Here is a 20,458-nt window from a genome sequence, read left to right as displayed (position 1 = left end):
TGTTTTGGCAGGCTGCAGGGCTCTCCTTTTTGCAGGAGTGCAACAAGGGGAAAGGAAGCTACTGTAATATTTTAGCATTGCCTGGTCTCTGCTTATGGAGCAGCGAAGCACTGGGAAGAGAGGGGGACACTCTGGAGGGTTTCAGCTTGCTCTGACTGCAATCACTGTCCATGCAACAGACTTGTAGCAGATCCCTGGCACGGGTCAGTTCATGGACAGGAAATCGTTGCAAGATGCAAAGTGTCTTCCACAGTGTCCTTCTTGATACAGAAGAGAGGTTGAGAATCAGCTTCAACATCTTGGTAAACTTCTGATCTGAGCAGGAGTTGTTCCAATAAGCTCAGCCTCAAGGGGAGGGACACGTGGATAGAAGCAGTTGTGATTCCTCTAGCAAGGCTACAAAGAGCTTTCCTGGGGTAAAAGAATGTGGGTTTGAGCCACTATCTGTGTGTCAATCACAGGCCAGAAAGGTGCTCAGTGACTCCTCACGGCACTCACCTCTTCCAATTGGCATTAACTTACTCTTTTGTGGCTGTAAGTGGACCCATCTGTTCTTCATCCAGGCTCAATCTCCTCCAGGGTTCTGTGTCTTCTACGGAACCAGGTCTCAGCAGTAAGTTGACAACATTTGCAATTTCGGATTAAATTAATTGGGAGTTTCTGGCCAATAATGATTTCCTTCACCAACAGTTAGCCTGTCTCCAGTAGGTCTCAAAAGGCCTTAAAGTAGAATTCAATAAAACCCTGGGCAAGTTCCTGACAGCGGTGCTGCTTTCCCTTCATTGTTACAGTCTAATGCATTCTCCTTGCAATGCAAAGATACATGGGCCCCAGCTCCTGATTCTGCTGATGCAAGAATTCCTCCTGACTTACTTTTGCCAAGATTTTTGAGAGCTGAAAAAAGCCCTTCTGTAGCTGTAATGTTGCTGCTTAAGGGATTAGCACTCTTTCCCGCTGGAGATGAACAGTTACTAGGTTTTCTGCAGGGGGCAAAGCTAACCACAATATGAAAAAAAAATGGACTGCAGAAAATCTGGTCCTATTCTCTAGACCAGGCTCTGTAAGAGTAAATGAGACCAAAGAAATGGATCTTTTTGGAGCTTCTGCTGGTTTTCCCGCTAGTGAGAAGCTTTTCTGCCTGGGAAAAAATCCAATGTGCAAATTACAGTCTCAAGTCCTATTAATTTCTGAACCAGAGAGAATCTGTGTGGTTTTGAATTTTAAGGAATTTGTCATTTGGATCTGAAGAATTTTGGTGTGATTTCCCAGCTGCAGTACCTCTCAGTACACTGCATTCACCCCTTTCTAAAGCCCTTTTGGCTTTTAATTCTATATGGTGGTTCCAGGGTAACTGAGTACTGAGCTTAAGGAGGGGCTCTGGTGGAAAGTGCATGTCAAATTACGTGTATCGCCTACCACCCTAGTCCTTACATCATCGGTACATTGTTGTAACCGCAGCCCTGGGCTCTTCCTTGCCATCACAATGAGGGCTCAGAGGAACTTTAACATGTCCATAGAAATTGTTACACTAGTTAAACCAAAGTTAAACCTGAGGCAAAGAAAACGGGCTGCTGCAACTGGTGTATTCTGCAACAATGGGGCTGCTTCTGCAGGACTTACTGACTGGAGCGAAGGCCTCCCCTGCAAATGAGGCATACATCTCTCTTTCAAGAGAGATGCAATTTCCCCTTCCATTCCTTTGCCACTGAGCCAGCATTCCAGAATGATGTATTTTAATTAATTTCAGCAATTGAATCCTCTGGCTTGGAGGCATGTGCAGTACAGAAGAGAGCATGCACAATTTTCAGTTATTATTTTCCTTTGCCTTTAGAGGACAAACACTGACCAAGTGGATTTATTTACAGCCCAAATAACAGAAATGACTACCTAGGAGCGCGGGTCAGACGTCTGCACACAGAGACGTGGGTTGACATGACATTCTGGGTGATGGGTGCCTTCGGGACCATGGGTCCAAATGCAAATCTCTTTTGGGTCCAGCAATTTTCACATCTGGGGTTTTGCTTCGGGTCTGTTTTAAAGGGGACAAGTACCACCAAGATGGATGTTCTGGTACTGGCCTCAGCTCCAGCTGCCCAGGATTATTTCCCTGCACTCAGCACTGCGGCTGGATTCACCATGGTAGCTCTGCAGAGCGCTGAGCTCCGACAGTCTCTGCCTTGGCTCGGAGCACACGCACTGAGCCAGGTTTTAGGGAGAGCAGGGAGCAACCTTCCTCTTGCAAGCTGAAACAGGCCATGAATTTCTCTCCAGAGGCCAGAAGCAAAGGGAGCTAACCAGCCACATCACTCTGAGCTTGCACATAATCTTCTCTCACCTACACAGCTAGGAGGAACTGATCCAAGCCCCAGTGAAGTCAATGGAAAAATTGCCATTGACTTCAGTGTGCCCTGGACGCAGCCCACTGCCTTTTTCAAAGAAATCCCATGTGCAAAATGGTGCAAGCGAAAGAGGAGATTCTGAGTGTTGAAAGCAGCAGCCTACGAAAAGGGGGGGGTAAGAAAGGGCAGATTTCTAGCGAAAACATACTCATTAAGTAACCATGACGTAGCTTTATACCTGTTAGTTGCTGGATTAATCTAAAAAGAATGAGTGGAATTAAGTTGGACATTTAATCTTGTTTCCTTGCTTCCTCCTGTTAAAACCTTCCTCGCCAGGGCAGCTCCAGATGGCCATGTTGTGCTTCACCATCTGCTGCAAAGCTGGGTCGCTGTCTTCAGACCCACTTGCAAGGACTGTGGGTTGCTGTTCTCTGCCTCTGCTCACAGTAGTGAAGCCCAGAGGTCAGTGCTGTGAGCTGGGCTCAGCTGCCAGGCACAATTATGAGGTTAAAACACCCAAATCAGTACCATGCCCTCTCAGGAAGGCAGTTAAGCAGATCCTTAGGTTCTATTGGCTTCAAAGTTAAACATAAGCTGAAGGGTTTCCCTGTCTGTGAGTCGTGCTCTAGTGCTGCTCCAAACCAAAGGATCATCTGCCTCTGTCCTCCTTCACTCCTTGCGCCCTGGAGATCCTGTGTGCACGGATCTACAAGCACTCTTAAGTAAGTAAGAAACAGATCTCTACCTCATGACTAGGTAAAAGCAAAGGCACCAGAGTGAAGCACACATGGGACACATCAGCTACAAAGTCCCCGGTTTAGCTGAACCGCTGTTGGGTTTAAGGGGCCAGGGCTGAGCACAAGCACATAGCTCTCTGATCTATATTCTGCCCTGCAGCAGAAACGTGACCATGCAGCAGCAAAGTGAGAAAGCTGAAAAAACTCTGTCCTAAACATGTGGAAATGGGGTTGTGGGTGTCGCTCACCTCGCTGTCCTCTGCAGGCGGCGGTGGGGGCTCTTTGATGATCTGCAAGGATAAAGAGAAACAGAATGGTAAATCCATGCTTTGTTCCCCAGCACTATACAAATGTCACCCGAATAACCTACAGCCTGAGCAGACAAAGACTGGGAAGAGAAATCAAGGTGAAGGGAAATGGCCTTTAAGCACCGTGCACCAGTAACAACCCCCAGCRCCCCGCTGCCCAGGTCAGCACCTCAATGCAGGATGCCACAGCAGGCCTTGCTCTCGGGAAAAATACTTGTCAGGCTAAAATATTCCACTCCCATAAGCTTTTTAAAAAGAGAGGTCTATACATTTATATGCATGTATAAGTACACGTATATACATATGCAGGCACACCCTGATATTTATGCATTTGAGGCTCTCCCAGCATTTCTAACTAATAAAGCAGTCAGGGTGAGGTTTTAGACTGGGACAGGATATTCTCCATAGAAACAATTTAAGTTTATGTGGGCGTGAGTCTATTATTTCATGCAAAAAGTTTGCATCTGAGGCGCAGCAGGCACTTGGCTATTATCACAGGCCTCGGCTCCAAGAGCAACAGGAAGCTTTCCAAGGGAAGGCAGGCGCATGCAGGCACGTCAAACATTTCTGCCCTACACCAGCTGCAGCCCCGCTGCAAGGTTAGTCCGGTTTGAATCCAGGCACTCCTGTCAATACGATCGCCCCAGGGAGGGATTTTCTCCAGGAGGTTTAAAGCTCCTGGAAGGAGGGGATCCGTGGGCGGACACTGTGAGGGTGCTGGGGCTCGGTAGCCCCCCGAGGGCTGCTCCTTGGTGCCAACGCTGCCTACGAATGCGGTGCAGATGCGCGGGGCTAAGAATTGCCCTTCAAAACCAAAATATCACCGTCTGACACAGGAATAGCTTGGTTATTTAAATGCAGAAATTGACAGTTGCACAAAGGCCCTGAAGACATAAATATTTACAACAATTCCTCTCACTCGTGTTTTTCCTTCTCTGATGAGCTCACTGTTTTTATTTTCCTCTGCAAACCCCGAGTCATGCAATGTGGCCATTAATGAAGAGCATGTGCCCTTGGTTGGGGAGGAGATGAGGGCTGGCTCAGCCTTTTCTTTCTATCTCAGTGTGGTGCCGGGACGGCCGTAGCCCTCTGTCCCTCCCTGTCCCCACCAGGGCTCCTGGTGGCCTGCAGGGTCCAGGAGGATGCTCTGTTAAAGGGCCTGCCTGCTTTGGGGATCAAAATCAGGTTTCTGCTCACATGCACGGAAGCACAGCTCATACACAGACATCTGAGGAGTGTGGTACATGCACCCACTACCCTGCGCTGCCAAGCCACCAGGCTGCACGGAGCAGCTCACGTGGAGGCGCCCGCCACTGTTCCCGCTCAACAGGCCTTGTTCCTGCTTCCAGGATGCGTCTGTTTTTGCAGCTGCACACTGTTCTTGCACAAGCTGCATGCTGAGCATTTTCGGTTTTCCCTGCACATTTCTGGGATATGCTGGTTGCGTTTGGGCTGCGACACAAATTGTTGTGCCCTGGGAGGGTTTTACTGTAAATTCTCTGCAAGTTAGTCGCCTTTCTAGTCACAATGCCAATAGGTTTCAATTCCTGACCCCTGTCACTGTGGCAGATCTCCTTTTGAGTCAAAATCCCTCATCCAAACCCACTAGATTATGAGAAATTTAAGATACCCAACCCAAGATATGCCCTACTGGAAGTGGCTGTATTCCCTCCTCTGATAATATTCTGGTGTAACAGCATGGAGTTTCTCTTGATTTACACTGGCATGAAACATCAGGATAATCTGGCCAACATACTTGGTCCAGTTATGGATTTAGACACAACTTCTTAGCCAAGAGCACAGGAAACTCTTGAGAGTAAGGCTTGGAAATGAACAGATGGGTGTGATTTCCATGTACTTGTGTTCCTTCTTACAATGCACACACATTAACCCCCATTTCTATGAACAGATCAAGCTCTATCTACTACATGCCAAGAGGAAGGAAAGGTGAATGCTTCCACTCCACTTCCATCAAGCAGTATCTACCTCTAACAGCAACCGAACACCCCTTAAATTCATGCATTAATGGTTGGTTATTTTAGACTGCTCTAGAGATGTGGCGAGCTCTGCCTCTGAGCCTGCAGGAACTTTGGAAGTTCAAGTCATCACAAAATCTATTGCCTGACTTGCTGCCCAGACTTCGGAAGGCTTTTGATCTACAAACACTACAAATCCTTTCTTTAATTTGGATCCTTGTAGTTACAGCTGTGCCTGCACATGGGACCTTCCTTGCGGGGTGCTCGTGCCAGCCAAGCGAATGGGATTTTTGTCCCATCACACACAGCAATCCAAACAAAAGCTAAATAGGAATAACAAGAGCCCCAGCCAGAAGGAAGCACCTCATGCCTGCTCCTTTCCAGACACAGAAACAACTACTCAAGCACAAGACAGAAAAGGCCATCACGGGGAACCGGGGAGGCTGCGGCCTCTCCTGGAACAGGAGCTTCCACTTCAGCACGCTTGGTTCTGGGCTGCTGCTTTCGCTGTCCCTCTGCCCTGTGGGTGACACAGGGACCTGCCACACGCAGGCAGCTGGGAGCACACGTGGCCAAGCATGACGCGTAGCCCAGCTTAGCTTGGCCAAGGCCGAGTGTTTGTTCACGTGGGCTGTGTTTTGATAACCCCGAGCCATTTCTGCTCTTGCTGCTGCGACTGGATCTCCTGTCCCCATGCTTGAAAGACGAAAGTTTGCATCATTTATCAGCCACGTTTGCTTGTGAAGTCAGGGACACCAAAGGCTTTCTGTCTGGCTCTAAAGAAACACTTGCGGCTCGGCCACCTGTTTTAAGTGGCAGGGGACTGTGCGATGGAGCAGTTCTGCCACCAAAGACCTCCAAGTTCCTCATCAAAGACCCTCAACTCAGACCCTCAACTGAGGATGAGATCCTCATCAAAGTGGGGGGTCACGGGCCCCTGCTCACTGAGGCACTTTATGGTCATACCGCTGTTCCTGCTGAAGGAGCCCATGTAAAAGCAGAGGGATGTTGTCAGCCACCCCCTGCAAGCTTAGTAGCACTGCAGAGCACTGGTTTGCTGTTGCCCTGCAACTTCTATGGCTATTTAGGCATAAGCAAAGCCAATACATGTGGAATCCAAATTTTGCAGACTCCAGGAATGTGTCTAGATCTTGGGAGAGAACAAAACTCCACTAGTTTGCAGTATCCAGCAAATGCAAATTTTCCTTGGAGTTTTATATGATAAATAGGGGCAATGTGTTCCTTGTCCCGAAGCGTAGCTGCTGTAAGACTGAACACAACAGCAGCTAAAATGAGGGCCATGTACAAAAATAATGCAAAGTTAGATATAAAAGACCCTGCTACTCATCTCCATCAAGCCAATGCACTTGCAATGCAATGCAATCAAGAGGAATTTTATGCCTCTTTATCCCTACTGTAGTGTCAATACCTTTCCTTCCCTCCTCATCCTCCAGTTTAGCTGTGATTTTCATATGTTTTTAATATACATTTACTGTATTTTCTCTGTCCAACTTTTTGTTTCCAAAACTCTCAGTCAGCTGCAGCGCAGACCGAGCGCCAAACAAATTGCTGGGTTCTTCCATGCATCCTTCCAGAAAGTAGCGCAAAGAGATCCTGATGGGTGTCAGGATGCTGAAATACCAACACCTCATTTCCATGAGGGCCACTCCCCTGCATCCAAAGAAGCTGCAGCAGAAAAATGAGCGAGATGATGCACAGATTGGGAATGGGAAATTCCTACACAGCAGCTGCTTGCTGGGGACATCGGCTTAGCAGTTCTTTCATCCCCGTGGCTGTTGAATAAATATCCTTGAACCCTAAGGCTAGCATCAGACTCCCGTGTTTCTTCTGTTGTGCCACTGATTTCAAGGGAAATTTTGCCTGGTGTCGGGCTTAGTAAAGGTCTAAGAGTTGCTCTGATCTACTGAGCAACTATTGCATCTACTGTAAAGCAAGTGGTAAATTCCAGACTTCATCCCAGAATAGCTCTGAGACCAATAAACTTGGATATACTTGGAAACAACCTTTCTTGACGGGTGCGTGCCAAGGAGATACTGGGTTCCAGATAAATCCCTCGGGTAAGTCTATTGACTTCAGCACATTACTCCTGGGATGAAGCTGGCTCGCTGTCTTTCCTGGAGAACTGCTGGATAAGAATGATTCCTATTTAATCAGAAAGCATGCCAGGAGGAATTTCGGGGTTTAGAAATGTGCTTGTCACTCAGAAACAAATCTATTCTTGGTAAGAAAACCAGGTGTTTTTCCCCTGGACACATCCACAGTCGTCTCAAGCACCCCCTGGTCTTGAATCCACAGCAGTGTCTCTAGGTCTGTGGTTTGATTATTAGAGGTTACTGCTCGACTGCTTCTCTTGTGCGTTGTGCAAGGCAGCTCCTCTGCCCTTAACTCACTCTCTGACAATGCTGCACTCCTTGATATGCCATTACCAGGCTAGTAAATAAGCAGTGTTCCTCTGATCACCCCTCCCAACTCAAGTAGTCTGGGTACCCCTCCACAGATTTATCTTGAATTTCCCAAAATCTTTGGGTAACCAACACAACGAGATCCCTTAATTGCCAGCCTCTTTCCAGACATACTGGGCTGTCATCCCCAAGGGATGAAAAGATTTAGTACAGGCTCCCAATTAAAAATCTTTCCAGCAAGGCAAGGGATGTGATTAGCATACATTTGGAAAATATCAGCGTGTTCGTCCCCAGCTGGAGAGCTATGTAAGAGGGAATGTGGGAGGTAGAGGAGAGAGGTGAGGAAAAGCTTTTATCTCCAACTTTTTTTTTAAACACAGAACCTGAATCTGGAAAATATTAAACTTGCAGTGTTTGGTGTGGAAACCGACTCTCCCCCATCTCTGCTGCACCCAAAGTGCTTATCTGGACTGTATTTCTCACACTCGAAGCAAAGCTGTTATGACCAATAACCTCACGTTGTTTCAGTGTCCCATACCATCTTTCAGGATGCATAGCTCCATGTTTCCTTTACTCCACACCCTGCCTCTTTTACTTATGTCAATGGCACATCAGTTTCATCACTCTCCTGCAAAAGAACCTTAAAAAGGCAGTAGCTCTTAGGACCGTTGCTGCCTCAATTCTTAATCAAATCCCAGTAAGAACTTCTGTGCAGGCTGCATCTTCATTGCCTTCCAGGTAGTTGTACCCACAGGGATGGCCAGACTTCTCTGGGAATGTGCCATCCAGTTTTGATGAATAATTCTCAGCCATCTACCACACTGCTGATGCTCTATCCATTTTTAGAACTGATATTTTTATTGTTCTGAAGTGTTCAGATTATTTTTTTCCTTCTGGTTTTCATCTCAGGACAGAGGTGCCAGACTACTGCAAAAAGAAGGATTTTACCCCTAGCATTTCTAGCCAGAAACACAAATAAAGGCTCAAATTTTTCTTGAGAGATTTCCATCTTTGTTCTGGATAGAGAAACATATCCCACCACAAAGACTCTTTCTCAAATCTGACCAGCTCCTGCCATTTCTGTGGCTCCACAGCTCTCAGTACCATATCATAGGGTTTGGTCCAGCACCGTGTAAACCTACACCATTGTATAACTGACTTAAAACCAGGAGGAATGACAGGGACCCGGGAACATCAGCCAGTTTGGATAGTCTTACAAGAAGCATCAGGAATCACTACACTCCCTTGCCCCAAAATCAGTCTCCAATTCCGCTGACATCTCTACATCCCTAATCCTTGCTCTGTATTTGCAGCACAAGCAAGATCCAAAGCAAGAGCAGAGCTTTGCTGTTTTCTGTGTGCCACGGGATGGTCAGGAACGATGTCTAGTGACAGGGCCCATCTCTGCAGGCAGAGAGCTTGATTGAGTGCAAGAACAGTGTCAGTAACACTTCCATGTCACGGAGGTAACATAAAGGCCGGGGAGATGAAGTGTGAGACAGCGTCAGCGGTGCAAGATACAGACCATTCTGTTCAGCAATCATTTCTGTTCTTTCTTGTTAAAAACTTGGCTTCCCACTCACTGGTGACACCCAGGGAATGCCAAACTGCGGTGGTGTTATTGATTAAAATAAAGAAAAGTAGCAGAGAGCTCTGCATGCAACAGCAACCCATACACTCCAAGTGCGGCAGAGCCCACACAGGGAGGTGGAAGGCTACTCCAGCATTGGGGTTTGGATTTGTTGCAACCTGTCAGCAAATTGGTTTCCCTGTCCTGTATGCAACTCCCTGGCAGCTTATGCATGCAGACATTAATTAATAAAATGCATGTTAAATCAGCAATGCTGCAGGTGGAGCAGCATGGGAAGTGGCACTTACCACTGTGCAGCAAAGAGGCCAGAACCACCAGAGAAGAGCCAGGGCCAGCAGGATGAAGAGGATCAGCAACGCGATAGCCAGGATAGTCCCATCTGACTGCAAGAGAAACAGGTCGTGTGTGAACTCCATCTTCCAAACTCCCCTCTCCGGAGCACCTGACCAGGTCCTCTTTTGAATTACACAATTAGGTAAAATACCAATCTCACTTGGAAGCAAATTTACTGTCTCCATTTTCCTCAGTATTATAAAGACTGAGAAAATAATTTCTCATTAAACAAGAACACAGAATGACGTGACATTTCACTGTCTGGTACTCTCCTTCCTTTGCAACTATTCCCACTTTTCACATAAGCCTGAAAGCAGTGTCAGAATTAAAGCTTACTGCAACGGGAAAATTTCAAGAAGGAGATTTATCTGCCCAGGGTTCAGGGTGTGCTGCTTTCCTCAGGTTTTTCCTCAGGTTTTCTTAAGAGATGAGAGCCCATTTCCAAAAGATGTTCCCAGCATCCTCTATCATTAGCTTTACAACACCGGATAAGCAGCAGAGAAGCCCCTCACTGCACACGTCTAGGGTAAAGCACAACCTTTGTACTGAGGAGTTGGCACTGTGCAGAGCAGCGGGAAGCACAGGGATTAGCATTGCTTCACTCACAAGGGGAGATCTTTGGTCAGGGAAAACAAGTCTCTGATGTGCTGATATGTTTGTGCTTATGAAAAGAGGCTGCTTTTTTCCCCTCTCCAGAAGAAACAATCACAAGTTGCCAGCTAAAGAGAAGGGCTAGCAAGTCGAGAGGCTTCTGAAAGGCTCAGTTCTGTTCACGCTGTTACCTGTTACTGGCCAAGCTTCCGGCATCTCCGTTTTAGCAGCCTCCCAGCAAGAAGCAGCAGAGAGGAAAGCAGTAGAGGTCAGACCTTTAGCACTGCCTTCCTATCTACAGCTGAGTGTCTTGATCATTACATCCTACCACTGCAAGCAGAGGTCACAGCATCTAGTGAGCCCTCCTTCCAGGGCCAGCATGCACATGCACTTGCCCTGAAATAGAGCCAGGTTTGAATGCTCCCAAGAGGGCCTATCTGGCTGCAGATGTTCCTGGTTTGACAGAGGCAGCACTGAGGAGCTCCTATTCTGAAAGAGCAGCCTCTTATCCCCAGATGCTCTAGATAAATAACAATCTTTGAGGTAAAACCTAAGGAGTTACTTCGGTTTACATTAGTGCCTGAAGGCAGCCCTTGACAAAAGCATGTTAAATCCAGCTGGGGGGTGAGCAGCAACTGGAATAAGAGCAGACAACAGAATGCCATGGAATTACTTTGTCCTAACAGCAACACCATTTATGGTTTGATTTGGGGTTACTCTTTCGCGAGGCAGGAAAGGGAGACAAGCTGCTGCATTGGAATGTTGTCTCCACACGTGCCCAGGGCACTGGCCGCCTTTAAGCTGCTCTCTTGGAAAGTCTTGCACCTCCTTGAGCTCATAGCCAAGCACAGAGCCCTGGGAGCAGCTGGCTACGAGTAAGGCAAGACTGAGAAGCCCGTTAGCCGGGCAAAAGTGTGCTTGGAGCAATATTCCTTCTGAAATTTGGGTTAAATTAAACATGCTGTTTGTGATATGCCTGCTACACTTGAGGGTATTATAAAATAGCCTAGCTAATGGGGTGGTTAAAATTGTTTCACTCTTTGGGTGACCAGTATCAGCAAAAACATTTACTGCCTATTATATTTGCAGTATAAAGTAATTAAGAGCAATTTATTTTGGAATCAGACCTGAAATCCTATGCCCTGGAGTTCCCACGGAGCAATACCTCAGCTCATATACAGGGCAAGGGCCTAGGAAAGTTAGATTTCCTCTGCAGTTTCATAAAGCCTCTACTGATACAATAATGAAGGAGCTTTAATTGCCTACAGACTTAGGGACACTGATAACTAGCAGAGCCTCAACTGTGCAACCCAAAACTCCCGGCTAATAAAGCCACTTTAGCTGTGAATTACATCCCCTTTAATGAAAACAGACCTTCAGTGAAGACAGTCATTAATTTTCTACTCCAAAACTCTACTGTTTTCTGAATTTTCTGGCCTTTTCTTCCAGATCTAAAGACCAAGTCCATCTACTGTTTAGCACTTAACTGGACACGTTGATGAAGAGAAGCGTCAGGGCCCACCTGCTTTTGTCCAAGGCAAAACCTGTTCGGGTTAAGCGACCTTCAGTCCCCGCAGGTCTGTAACAGGCAGTCACGGAGCCCTCTCCCATCCACACAGTTATCTCCCCGATCTTGCCTCTGCACAAACAAGGAGCCGCGGGCTCCTTGTCCTCTGAATCCCAGCACTGGAGCTGCCCATGGAGACCTCCCTGCCACGTGTTCACTGCAGCCCTGCAGGCTTCATCTTCTTGATGGTTTAGAGCCCGAGACCTACTAGTGCAAGAGGTCATTAGTGGTCTCTCCTTTTCTGGGAGAGTTTAGAAAGTGAACAAAGACTTATTTTAATTCCCAGCCTGGCTCCTCTCCGAGATGCTCTTTCTGCACTGAAGAACTTGGCAGCCAGCGGAATAGGAGTGACTTCCTGCCTGTAAATATTGCCTCCTAAGTTAATTTTCTTCTATTGTACATTCACTTTCCTGATGACACTTGGTGTGCAAGCCACTCCGAGCACGTCTGCAGGCATCCCCATTCATAAATAACATTTAAATGGTTTCTCGCTCTGTAGTTCTTCTGCAAACTCCTAATATGGGCAAAGGAGTAAATCCCTTTTTAAAGAGTTTCCTGATTCTGTCAGCTGTTACCTGCTGATTCTTCTTTAAGCAACGTGAAAACCATATGCTCTCCAGGCATTTAACAAGCAAAAATGAAAACAACAGCTACTGTGTCCCTAAAGCCTAATACAGGGCAAGCTCCTTCATAGAATCCATCTCAAAAGTTAACAGTGAAGAAACAGATCATGGCAACAAGAATTCAGTCCTTCACAGGCTATGAAATTATACCATCTATTGTAAAGTGGGAATTACGCACATTGAGTTGTTTCTGAAGTCCCTGCAGTGATTATATTTTCTTTTGCCCTTGGTACTTCTTGGCAGCAGCAAATGAAGGTATTTCATTTAGCTGCAAAGCAGAGGGCCAGTCCACCTTGGGAGGGAGGGCCCTTTGCATGGCTTGGCAAGCCGGCTGCCCTTGGCTGGCAGCAGTGGTATTTTAACACTGCAACTAACTGGCCTTGCTGCAAGGATCAGCCTGGAACAATTTGGGGCAAGATCTTCGTCTCCTGTGGTTACCCAGCACCTGGAGCCAGTCGGATTTGCAAGTGCGGCTGCAGTACAAAGATCAAGTGACAAAGACATGACTAAAACATCAGCAGAAGGCTGGGGGAGGCCGAGTTTTCCCCCAGAAAGGGCTCCTGCCCCATCTGAGCCAAGCAGAGCCAGCAGTGATGAGGACACAGATAACCAAGCATTATTTGTAACCATCAGAGCTCCCAGGCACTCTGAACTGGAGGCCCCAGTTGCTAAACAGATTCCTGGAACACATCCACAAACCTCCTGTGGGTTTCCAGGGCAGGCTGGAGCGCCGTCCAAGTAGTGACAGCAGAGTTGGGCACAGGAAAGGTTTTTAAACCCCCACTGGAGACTATACAGAAAAATGGCGTGCTGGAGATGCCAGCCTCTCCTCCCGCAGCTACATGTGTGAGCAGCACAGTGTCCCAGACCCTACAAACGCTGCCATCCCAGTCATGCCCCGTTCTTGTGCGGTGGCTGCCAGTGGTCACACAGCCTGGGCCAAAAGCCACCTGAAATTACACTCAGGAGAATCCCCTCAGTTTAGCTGGGTCATATGCAAGTTAGTGGGGGACAGAATTAGACTTCTGCCTGCAAGCCCCATCTACACAGTGCTGCCCTCTTGCTCCTGAAACAAAAACCCGGCCTTCTACTGTCAGCATCTAGAAAAAACCCTGGATTTGGGGGGGTAGTTAGCAACACTTTTGCTTGAAAAACAGCAGCCCTCCACAGAGACGGCCCAAAGCAGCTTGCGCTGGCCGCACAGCAGCAGCGCGCCAAAGCTGGAGCATTTCGGCCTCATTCCGTAATCGAATCAAACRCTCCTCCCAACCACAACAGCTCCATGGAACTGGCGGCACTGCCCCAGCACTGAAACCCCCTCCTCCAGTTTTGACTCCTGCTCTTCAAAGAAACATGCAGAACTTTCAGGTTAGAAGTCAATTAAACAATATTTGCCGCTCATTATACCTATGAGTGTTTGCAGGACAGAAATAATTGTAGTGTGAAATAAAGAGGGGAGAGCATTTTTCTCTACAAAGCCTTCCCAGGTCTTGCCTCATACAAGCAAGATACAGAAAAATATTCTCATAATTTGCTGACACACACAAGCACATTTTGACCCTGAAAGAAAAGGGGACTTGAACCAAGAAGTTGAATCTTAATAAAATAAACCTTTTCTTGCAAGGCATACAGATGTCTTTGAAAGCTCTGGAAAACAACCCTTCATGTAAACTCTGAATACTGTGCCCACATACAATCTTGTCTTTGTTGAAGTGAAAAGATGAAGTGACATAAAACATTTTTTCTCTCCCTAGTCCTGTGCATCAGCCTTCGCAGGCCACAGAGGACCGCTAGTAATTGGATGTTGTACAACTCTGCCTTTTACTTATTCTGTATGGAAACACGATGTGTCTTTGCTGGAGAGGAAGCAGGGAAGCTGGCACATGCAGATTTTCAAGGCCTGCAAGTCCCCTAACTTTCCACAAAATCTGTGTCCACATGGTTTAAGTCAGTCCGTGAGAGAACGAAAGCAGAGTGTCAACCATTCTCTGTAGAGGAGACAAGCCTTACTGGAGAGGAATAAAGCTGAATACACTGCTGTGCAAAGAATCATTCTGAGCTCAACTTTTCTTATCTTACTTAGCACAAGTTGGTTCAACCCTATAGCTGTGATTTCACAGAAGTAGTAACACTGTGAATTTTAAGTGGTTTCATTGTCCTTTTCCTGGTAGCTTATTACTCATAAAACAGTATCACGAATACAGTGGTCCAAGCACTACTGGCAATAGAGCACGAGGCTTGAGCTTAAGCCAAGTACTTTAGGAGAGAAACTCTCCAATTTTTTGGCAACTCTCTTGGTTTCCAGACGAAGGGTGTGATCACTGTTGCTGTGTGCCTCTCTCATTGGCACCACCACTGCAGGACAGGAAACAGCCCAGCTACCCAGGCCAGCAGATTTGCTTTGCACTGCCTCTATAGTGGTCACGGAACTCCAGGACTCCAGACCAGCCCTTTTTTAGGCTCTGCATCCCACAGCAGATGGAGAATCTGCACTGTCTGCTGAAGATCTAAGTGCTTTGCTATGTTATGGTGCAGGTGATACAGAAAATGCTAGATTACTAGGCACACAAGCTCACCTTGAGAACAGGGTGGCAGCTCAAGTTTAAAAGCTTCAATCACTAGAAAAACACATCTATAGTTAAGTACCATCATCCCGCTGAGTTGTTTTAGAAGCACAAATCAAACTTACGCAGTGCGTGCTGGAGATGATGACGGAGCTGGAGATGAAGCTCAGCCCATCATTCATACTGACTTGAAGTGCAGCTTCCCTGAAAAAAATTAAAAAGAAGTGAGCCAGGTCAGCTAGTATACAATAACTTACTAAATACCCTAGCTCTAGAACCTGGCTGCTGGTGCCTGGAGAAGGCCTTCCACACAGGCCTTCTTCACACCCTCAGCTCTGTCCCCTCTGCTCTAGCTGTCCATTTAGCAGGATGTTACCTGCACAGCTCAAGTTTGCCAGCACAGGGAGTTTTGTTTCAGTTTTCCATTCTCCAATCCCCAAATGAGCATAGACATATGAGCATACATATTCACATTTATCACCTATTTCCCTCTGCCAGGTATAATTGAGGTTGTCTCTGATCTTCTCCTTTCCCTGTGTCTAGAAACTGATCCATTTCAACAAGAAACATGAGAACATTAAAATTAAATTAATTAAATGAAATATATTTAATAATATATTAAACTATATTCTATTAGAGTGCAATAGAAACAGATTGTCATTCCTCATAGGAAAAGTATTTGAAAACATAAGGAGGAAAACACATACATGCCAACTTCCCGTAACACAGGTGCTGGGCAGAGCAAATAAGTATCTTCCACAATAAAAGGCTTCTCATCTAGAAAAAGAAAGAAAGGGTCCTGCAATTTATCATCAAAACAGTAATGCAGGTCTTGAAGATCAAGACAGACTCATTTGAACATAAAGTAATCCTCCTAACCCAAATTACCCCGTGATTCTATAAAGTGGAGGGAAAAGACTATCACCAGGAGACTGCTTTGGAAACAGGAATGTTAACTAGCAGTCCTCTTTCGAAGAGCAGAACAGAATTTTATATTGGTTGCTAGTCACTGGAGAAATGATGATCCCAAAGAGCTTCCCAGCCCATTTGCCAGTGCGCTGGAGATCACACAGGTTGGCAGCAAACCAGGCAGACAGGCTTCGATTTTTTCTCCCCTTTGGCTGGAAACCCCACATTCCCACAAATTGGGTGGGTCCTGCTGAATCAGCACTTTTCCAGCGCCACGTCATTGTTGGAAAGCTTCCTACCAGCTGCACTTGTAACCATCCCTAGGTCCTTCCATAGAGATGCGGACGTTCACCTGAAATGAGAGCTTTCACAAATATTATAATTTCCTAAAACTTTCCAGTTACAACTTCCATTCTGTTTGACAGCTTTCATGGCCATTTCCCAAGAGATTTCTGCCCTTTCTCCTCTCCAACCTGTATGGTGGTAAATCTGGACCTATTCTTACTCCTGACATAACTAAATTCCATTTCTCAGTGCACAAACAACGTGTAAATGAAGACTTCCTTGCCCTGCTTTCCTTCACTGACACTGAACGCCAAGGCCAAAGAACATCCTATGCACCAAAAGCTGGTTTAATTTTGCAAGGCTTTTACACAGATTATTCCATTAGCTTTTTGTTTCTCGTTCGCTCCTTTCTTCCCCCCAGCCTGCATTAAATCTCTACCTCTGTTAAAAAAAAAAAAAAAATAAAAAAATCAGTCACTGAATCCCAAGGGGTGGCTCTCTGAGCTGGCCCGGCTGCCTACAGGCAGAGGTTATTTTGTTGGGAGCATGTTTGTGTTTCACCACAAAAATGAGTGACTATTTTTCTCTAAACAAAAAAAAAGATCCATTTGGTTTGCATAACTCTGGCCATCTGACTCCTTCCTGGAAAACTGACATGAGGAAATTGAACAAAACAAAACACTTTTCAACTACAACTGGGTTGTATCTGCAGGATGCATTTGCAAGAACACTGCCTTTTTCATGGGCGACAGAAAAAACCTTCCTGTATCCCTGCGCAGGGAGAGATGAGCCTGATGCTCCCAAGCTCCAGACCTCAGGCCAGATGTGAACGCTGCGGTTTGGACTCCTCCCAGCTGASAGCGTTAGTGGAAGAAGTGGGGCAGGCGGGAGGCGGCGTGCGGCAGGGGCGGCCCCAGGAAGGGAATCAGGTTCCCGGCTCCACCGCTAGTGGGCTGTGCGGCCTCGCAAAGAAAGTCCCTCTGCCTCCTGTAGCAGTGCCACAGAGAGGGTCCCCAGGCCTTGACTGCATCTCAGAGACCAAGCAAGGGCAGAACTTGGGCTTCCTGGGGACACTCTGCGTTGCCTTTCCTCCGGAGACGTCTGTACAGCGCGGGCACCCCTTGCTCCACACCCATTATTCTGACAATTATTCTGAAAATGGGATTCTCATGGTATTTAAAAGTTTTACGAAATAAAACACCACCAAGCTACAGGGCATAGGACACACTGGCAGCTCTGAAACTTGTTGGTCCTAAGGCATAACCAGGTTAGAGGGCTGCGAAGTAAACAGTTTCATCCTGGTTCAAAAATAGGTCTGTCCTTTTTGAAGACACACTTTTAACAGAGTATTTCCTACTGCAAATCTTCCTGCAATTCATGGCCCAGCATTTCCATGAGTCTTTATCCTCTATACAGTAAAAAAATGTATTAATCTGAGCATTGGTGAATGGTTCCTTTGGCCGTTAGCAGGATGCAACCTTCTGGCAAGCCAGGACTTGGAGGATTATCCAAACATGATATTAATAAACCCACAAGCATATGCATGCTGTTTCTAACACAGAAAAGCAAATTTTGACAGACAAGAGGAACAAAAAACAAACAAGATGACCAAGAAACATAGTCCACTTTCATCAAGCCATATTAACAAGGTTTTTCCTGGGTTGAGTTCACTCCAAGAAACCAAGATTTGGGACTGCAAAGAGCTTACACAAAGATCTTAAGAAAGCATGAATGTTCTCACACGGAGACGCCAGGTTAGACCTGGCCCTCATGAGCTCTAGCACCTCTGTTGTTCCTTCATCATCTCCTCTAAGACAGGAGTCACAAAGACCTCAGAAAAAATCTTCACACCACCTACCAAAGCATAGTGGCTGTTTACCCTGGTTGACTCTTCCCCTTAACGCCATGCCTTGGGACATCTTCCAAGTAAAAGCTCTTTGTTTGGTTAAAAAAAAAATACAAAAAACTTCAAACCCATTTTGTGGGGAGATAGGAATGCAGAAACAGAGATACTGGAACACTCTCTGAGCTAGACAAGTTGCTGACGAATGGGCCCCGTAAATAAGAAATAAATGCTTTGTTAATGCTGTAATGAAAACCATATTTGAGATCGTGCTATAATTGCTCTGCTTGTAGAGGATGCATATGTTTTGAATGTTAAAGTCACTCAAGGGCAGGCTTAGGGAATGATTTGGGGTAGGGGAGAAGAGAGAGATAGGCACAAAACCCCGATTTAATGCTCGTGATGACTGGGGATGGAACGGGGAATCTGGAAGGAAGCAGTGTTCTTTGGTGGGTGATCTGCTGGGCTTAGGGCTGTGTTGAACAAGCACTTGTGCTTGGAATAAAACAAACAAGTCTCGGCCAGGACTATTTCAATCTGCTGGTGTTCACAGCTGGCAACCCAGCACAGCAGCTGTGGGGCAACAGGGTCACTCCAAGACAAGTCTTAACAGGGGTATCTAGACCCAGTGCTACAGCAGCTCCAACCTGACCTTGCAAAGCTGTTTTAAGGTCACGCTTAAAACATCACGTGTTTAAAAACTGCCTTGGACAAAGCTCACCTTATGCCCAGAGCTATCTTGGTTGGATCCTGCACAACCTGGGCAGACACAGGTATTCTAGCCCCACAAAGCAGTCCAAAGTCACTGGATAATTAGTCTTAACTCTCTGTAGTCTGAAACCAATTCTCCTTGGTGCTGATGCTGGCAGAAGCAGCCCTGCTGTTTGACACGCAGCTGATTACAGCCCTGCCCGGCCAAATATTCTTCATGGTTTCTACAGATGTTTCTCTTCCTTTTTTCTTCATCCCATAGCTATGAGCATTATGAGCAGATACTCTTCACCTGCCACTTTTCTCTGCCAATAAACCCAATAAAACCTATTAGCTCATGCCCTTAACCTCAGCAAATCCTAGCTGTGCTGGTCTGCGCCTCATCTGGGATAATTTAAGGTTTTAGGAACAGCTGGCTAAATGTTATCTTTAAAAACACCTCCCTCCCTGACACAATCAGAGGCTGAGAAGTTTCAAACAAACAAAACAGCTGAGCTATCCAGTCTCCATAAGGTTTCCATAAAACTCTGAGTTAACTCTTACACTAAGTTGTTTGCAACTAAGAGCCACAAAAGGCCCTGAGAACACAGACTGGAGCTGCAGGCTCCAGTAGAACAAAACACTGGGAGATATTTTTTGTGGATTATCTTAAAGTTAATAGACCTGAGCCAGTTTACACCAGGAAAGACTTTGTTAAGAGTTAATAAGCAACTGTTAAGTTCGCCCTTGGGCGAACCATAAAGGGCTTGAAATTCAATGGAATTTATGGCTTCCTGCATCCCAGTCAGTGCATCAGAGACAAGGACTGTTCAAAACGAACTGATGAGTTTTGGTGTAGTGGCAAGGAGCATGAGTTCATTTCACCTGCACATCAATTCAGGACACTGACATCAACCAACGCATCAGCTCAGAGGCAGAAAAATATATTTTGTTTTCGTCCTTTTTTGCCATCATCTTTGTTGTGGATAAAGGGAGACAACTTCAACCAAAAGCCCCACAGACTGCATTAAGAGTAGAATTGGACTTTTCTGGAGAGCTGCTACAAAATTTTGATGACAGGCACCAAAAACTTCTCAGCTGGACCACACAAAAGGGGAGGTCCTTTTCCCCCCACCCCTCCACTGCAACTGACACCAGGTCACAGTGTTTGGGAGTGAGGTAACCCTTGCAAACAGTCCCTCCCATTGGCAACGCTGGATGTTTTTTGTATCCCTGGACAGGGCACGCTGAACAGTGGAAACCTGATGGATGATACTGCTTAGCTGTGCGAAGACTTTTGGATGTTTCCAGGAATGTTTTTGCTCCAGAGGCAGCCAGCTCTGAGGCAGCTCAGCTGGGAAGTGGTTGGGAAGGAACAGCAGTGCAGATGACAGGTCTAATGAAGCCTTGTGGAACTTCCACAGCGAGTGACAGGAAAGCCGTCTCCTCCCACCAAAAAACATGAGGCAGCAAATAAGGCTCCACAGATGCACACACTTGGAGCAGACAACATCTTCCTTGTGTACCTCAGTTTACTGCCAGACAGACCACTATTTCTTTTACCATGATAAAAGCAACTCTTGAATTTAAAAATTAAAGTGCCAGCAGAAGCTCTGCTGTTGATTCCACTTTTTTTTTTTTTTTTTTTTTTTTTTTTTTTTTTTTTTTTTTTTTTTTTT

At 46.2% G+C, this 20,458-nt stretch overlaps 1 protein-coding gene across 1 annotated transcript in view; it reads right to left on the bottom strand.

Annotated features, from left to right (window-relative positions):
* The window catches only part of ANTXR1 (ANTXR cell adhesion molecule 1), a 60,413-nt gene that overhangs the window by 18,497 nt on the left and 21,458 nt on the right, over positions 1–20,458 (bottom strand). Inside the window, exons 11-14 of the mRNA XM_026043725.1 lie at positions 15,760–15,829; positions 15,178–15,256; positions 9,662–9,757; positions 3,325–3,366 (exon numbers count right to left, since the gene is read on the bottom strand). Of these exons, the coding sequence (XP_025899510.1) occupies positions 3,325–3,366; positions 9,662–9,757; positions 15,178–15,256; positions 15,760–15,829 (287 nt within the window). The remainder of the gene's footprint in view (positions 1–3,324; positions 3,367–9,661; positions 9,758–15,177; positions 15,257–15,759; positions 15,830–20,458) is intronic.

This window comes from Nothoprocta perdicaria, unplaced genomic scaffold, assembly GCF_003342845.1.
Source record: "Nothoprocta perdicaria isolate Ctin4 unplaced genomic scaffold, notPer1 scaffold_103, whole genome shotgun sequence".
Lineage (NCBI taxonomy): Eukaryota > Metazoa > Chordata > Aves > Tinamiformes > Tinamidae > Nothoprocta > Nothoprocta perdicaria.
This window is presented reverse-complemented; position numbering and strand designations above follow the sequence as displayed.